Source organism: Verticillium alfalfae, genomic scaffold (genome assembly GCF_000150825.1).
Source record: "Verticillium alfalfae VaMs.102 supercont1.5 genomic scaffold, whole genome shotgun sequence".
NCBI classification, from domain to species: Eukaryota; Fungi; Ascomycota; class Sordariomycetes; order Glomerellales; family Plectosphaerellaceae; genus Verticillium; species Verticillium alfalfae.
The window spans coordinates 1,993,875-1,998,737 of record NW_003315034.1 but is presented as its reverse complement, the minus strand read 5'-3'; the positions used below and the strand labels follow the sequence as shown (position 1 = coordinate 1,998,737).

The 4,863-nt window shown below is 56.0% G+C and overlaps 2 protein-coding genes and 1 non-coding gene across 3 annotated transcripts in view; 2 read left to right on the top strand and 1 right to left on the bottom strand.

The window, feature by feature from the left end:
* VDBG_04946 (mediator of RNA polymerase II transcription subunit 14) overlaps nucleotides 1-1,053 on the top strand; it is a gene marked incomplete at both ends in the record, with an annotated part of 3,594 nt that extends 2,541 nt beyond the window's left edge. The window contains one exon of the mRNA XM_003005294.1: nucleotides 97-1,053. Within this exon, the coding sequence (XP_003005340.1) occupies nucleotides 97-1,053 (957 nt within the window). The remainder of the gene's footprint in view (nucleotides 1-96) is intronic.
* A 1,999-nt stretch (nucleotides 1,054-3,052) lies between these two features.
* Nucleotides 3,053-3,144, bottom strand: VDBG_15099. The gene has a single exon. It is a non-coding gene; the product is annotated as a tRNA-Pro (tRNA).
* A 1,000-nt stretch (nucleotides 3,145-4,144) lies between these two features.
* VDBG_04945 (conserved hypothetical protein) overlaps nucleotides 4,145-4,863 on the top strand; it is a gene marked incomplete at both ends in the record, with an annotated part of 1,647 nt that continues 928 nt past the window's right edge. The window contains 2 exons of the mRNA XM_003005293.1: nucleotides 4,145-4,533; nucleotides 4,619-4,720. Coding sequence (XP_003005339.1) covers nucleotides 4,145-4,533; nucleotides 4,619-4,720 — 491 coding nt within the window. The remainder of the gene's footprint in view (nucleotides 4,534-4,618; nucleotides 4,721-4,863) is intronic.

The window sequence follows — 4,863 nt, the reverse complement described above, 5'->3', positions numbered from 1 at the left end:
GACGTAGCCTTTGACCGGAGGACAGGGCAATTCGTTTTTCACATCCGCGGCTCCATTGGGAAGCCCGTATTGCAGGCACTTGCCGACCACATCAAGTCGATTGACAGGTTGGTCGGTTTCCTCGATGCTATGCGGTGCGCAAAGGGAGCAGTTCAATGTACCGAAGTTGGCCTCGGCAAAGTCAAGTTCTCGTACTCCGATATCGTCCTCCCCGGAGAAACTGGCGAGCCCCGGCAATGGACTGCTGTACTCGACATGTCACGGAGCGGAACTCGCCTTATCCTCGAGCCGGATAACCCGCACTTGCGGATCCTTGACTTGCTCACCAAGGTGGTTAATACGGAGAAGGGACTACGCGTCATGATGGCGTACATGACGGACGTGCTCCCGATCCTTCGAGTCTTTGACACTATTGAAAAGAAATGGGAGGAAGTAGAGGCTGCTGGTCAGGGGCACATCGAGCTCCTCACCCCGGCGGCCGATTGGTTTGCTATCCGGTACTCTTTGCCGGGTACAGCAGGCCCCGCGCGCCAGCTTACGATCGATGTGCGATCTAAGGAACGCCAGGCTCAGCCGTATTGGTTTGCTTCGCGTAAGCAGCGTGGCCCACCATCGCCCGCGGACGACGAATTTAAGGCGGTTCTTCAGGGCGTGTGGGAGTCTAGGGGGGAGAACTGGAGGGGTCTGACGACAGGGGCCGTAGCTCAAATGGGCATGGGCGTGTTTGAGATGATCCAGGCCATAGACGACGCCGTCAGGGCGTATGCGACCGGGAACGGCCAGGCCGACGATAACGCTTCCACTGCTGGTCTACCGACGCAGGTCAGCCAGGTCTTCTCGAGTCAGGGGTCGGGCAACGGCACACCGCAGACGAGCCAGGCCCAGAGCCAGAAGCAAGCGTCTCAGGCTTCGCAGGGCCAGCAGCCTCAACGGCCGCGGCCGAGCCAGACGCCCAACCAGAACCAGATGCGCAAGCCGAGCTTCGGCAAGCAAGGCGGGGGCGCCAAGGGACCGGTGGGCGGCAAGAATGCGCCGGTCGTGGTGCTGGATTAAGTAGACGTTGGCGGGCAGTTGATGCATTACCTCATTGATACCAAGCGTAGTGGACAGGTGGGCGGGCAGGCGGGCAGGCAAAAGGGGGTTGGCCGTGTGATACCTCAGATACCCCTGAATATAGTCAGTTTTCGGTGCATCTGGCAGTAGGTGAACTTCGCGTCGTGATCTTGTATGGTTCTTTGTGAGGACTCTGTTATGCTTAGCCTGGTCATTATGGTTCCAATCAGCCGGTCCATGGCCGAATAGTATAACCTTTGGCACGACAAATGATCAGAGCGGGCATGCCACGAATACACATCGCAATCCTTACAGGGTGAATCGCCCAAAGTCGGGCGTAGTTGGGGGTTGGGGGGTGCAGCCGACAGATCAGAGCGCAAGGGGCATTCGTAGACATCGAAGCAGCATTCGTCTTGCCCGTCCAGAGCTGAACGAGCCTGTCTCGGTCTTTCAATTGAGCTGAGAGCCGAAGTATAGGGTTAGACGTACTCACGCAGCAAAAGGCACAGGCGTCTCCCAGACGCCCACGTCCCTGCGGGTGATATTAAGTCATCTCGTACAGCGCTTGCGGATGCACCTGCTCGCTCACTGGTCCATTTTCGGGCCTAGGGAGGACATCTGAGTTTGCTGTGATGTTCCTCTCGCGCAGACCGCGAATCTTCACAGATGCTTCGAAGTAGAAGAAGCAGTTTGATCTTGCAAGTTCAGAGCGAGAGACGATCCTGAGGTCGTCCTCGCTGGGGTGCCTGTTCGCGCTGTATCTCGAGGCCCTGATACCCATTTCGAGAGTGGGCATGGATCATGCTCCCGCGGCCAAAAAAGATATTTCATATGATATGACGGTGAATTCATCGACATGGTACTGCGTTCGGGTGTCGAGCGATACACGACAGGGGAACTATCGTTCCTGGAACTGAGGCTCAAAACCAAGACTCAGAGAGCGACGTGCCATATCCTGCATCACGACTGCCGTTGCTCCGACGTTTTCTAACGTTGCCTGTCCCCTTGATCGGCATTATGTATCGGGCGCGTGACGTGGCGAGCTCGCCAGGGTGGTTTGAAAGGGGGTGAAAAGAGGGAGAAGAAAAAAAGTGACATGTTCGAGCATTTTGAGGCGAGCTACGTTTAAATCACATCGACAAACTGCGCCGCACGCCGCATGCAGTCCATTGCGGAGACCAGAAGGTGAAGCCATTGTATCACCGGTGTACAAGCCGTACCGAAGAAGCTCAACTTGTTTCGGTCCAGCGGCTACACATAGGATGCGAACAACCACACATACAAAAAGCCTTCGTGATCCAAACACTTCGAGAACGAACGAGCTCCAGTATCTCGACGGCGGGTAGGTGGAACATCGGCTCGAGGCCGCTCGGGCTTCCAGGCGTCTGCCCATCTCTTCAATGCCATACGTAGCAGCGTGCAGTCTTGATCATTTTAACGGCGTTCAACTTGATCGTTATCCTGAGCGCAAAACCCCTGAATCAACAACGGGAGGTACCCATCCGTTTGTGCGACACCTGCAATGCTCTAGGCCAGTGAATCAAGTTGGATTTACTACAAGCTGCGATACTTATGCTTGCCAGATATTATAATGAGCTCCCGTCGCGGCCATATAGGAGCAACGCCAGGGAGGGCCATCAAAAGGAGCAGAAAACTGTCGAGGCACACGGAGAACAACTAGTCATGAGATTTAAGCGTAACGAACTAGCCAGGTAGAACAGAGTGCATGGTGAGAGAGTTCGAGGAGTGATAGACCACCATGGAAACGTTGAGTTTGCCTCACACGAGATGACAGGACGTTGAGTGACCAACAAACACCGTGGGATAATGATAGACCAAAGTAACACAGAACGACACCAGCCCCTACCTAAGCCCTCCTCAGCCGAGACAGCTCACGAATGACACAATCTCTGAGCCTGGCACGGGGGGGGGGGGGGACTGAAGCACAAGGCAAAAAGGCAAACTGATCCCATTAACGGCAAGATAGGCAAAAAGATTGGGCGCCATCCGGGGATTGAACCCGGGACCTCTCGCAAGCAATGCTTCAGGGTGTGACCCTAAGCGAGAATCATACCACTAGACCAACGGCGCGTTTTGTGAACAAATCCCTGGTTGGACCAGGGGCCGGTCGATGGGAAGCTGCGAGAATTGTGCGACATATGATGGCATGGCGTTTTGTCGGTGGGGAGTTCTGGTGCCAGATTCGACACGGAGGATGGGTGAGTGGCCAATGGGGATTGTCGCGGTGTGTGGATTCAGTCAAGAAGAGGGTGGGTCTCAGGTAAGAGGTTGGGGGCTGTTCGAGGCGCTACTCTACGTCGAAAGGCTGGAGGTCAAGGCTCGAAGGGTGTGCAGATACCGAGCGAAGATGAACAGAGGGAGTCTGAATCATCTCGTTCGATTGGTTGATCATATACAGTACAGTGGCCCGTTCTGACAGATACACGACCTGATCAAGTACAGAAAGCCTGAGCCTCGAAAGCGAAACTGTGCTCTGCCTGGCATGGACCATGTCCTTTGTTGACGAACAGCACGTTAAACGGGGGCACGCAGCTAGACCTAGTACCATGTCGATGCAGCTTGAATCTTCGAGCAAAGCGAATCTCGGTCGCCAATGTCAGTTTCAGTGTCCAGCTGTGGCTGACAGTGAGCAAGATGACTTTCGAATAACCTCGACCGAAGAACATTAATAATACAAAGCCTCGATCTGTTGGCTTCTGAACCCAAGGTCCTCTTTTGCCCAGCCCCTCCAGTTAATCGTGCTTGACTTAGCCTGCCACCTGAGAAGTCGGGTTCTCCGTAAGCAAAGCATCACGTGACTTCGTGCGCCACATCAATCCAGATCAGGCAAAGCGTGCGGCTGCAGGTGCTCCAGGAATTTGCCGTCATCAGAAAACACAGCAGCCTTTCCGACCCTCATTTACCCAACGACCCCCATATCACGCGCGTCTCAGCTACCATCTGCGATCTAACAACGACAATCAACCTGCTCGATACGATCGCTCTATAGCTCCTTCATCCTGCGCACCCCAGCGCAAACGTCAAGGACCCACACATCCACGCGAAACCCGCCTACGAGGCGCTCGCAACCATGCCTACACAAGTTGCCCAGCACACCCCGCTGGCGGATGCCCTGACGGAGGCTATCCAGGCAAAGGTCATCGAAGTCGGCCTCGCACAGTCCAACGATGCCTCAGCACTGGCCGAGTACATCACTCTCACCCTCGTCAACGGCAAGAACCAGGAGGACATTGTCACCGAGCTCTCGACAGAACTCCTTGGCCTTCCCGCCAACGACCCCATCGTGATCACACTCGTCGCTTGGATGTTTGAACAGGTCGAGATCCTGAACGTCCAGCTCAACGGAGCAGCGCAGCCATCACAAGTCGCTGAAGAGCCAAACCTTGGCGCGCAAGACGCTTCTGCGAACGTCGAGATGGACACTGACATGAATGCCGGCGATGCCAGCGAGCTCAACGCGTACGTATTCCTCTCTTCTGGCTCTGCCTCTCCCGCCCTTTCTCGATTCACGCGATCGCGAACACCCGCTGACTCGACTTGACAGACCGACGGGCCCTCGATCCATGCGAATGGCAACAACCCTCGAGCGCCGCGAGAGCGCATGCTTGGCAAGGCTCTCGACAGGACAGCGATTCGGTTCTGCACCGTACGCGCGGCAACGACAGGATCAACTCGCACGCCCCGCGTCCGCCGACCGGGCCCCGCGCAACATGCGCGGTGGCGGTCGCGCATGAACGCGCGCGCCGCCAACATCAGGCCGGCATGAACGCAATGACGGCATGAACATGC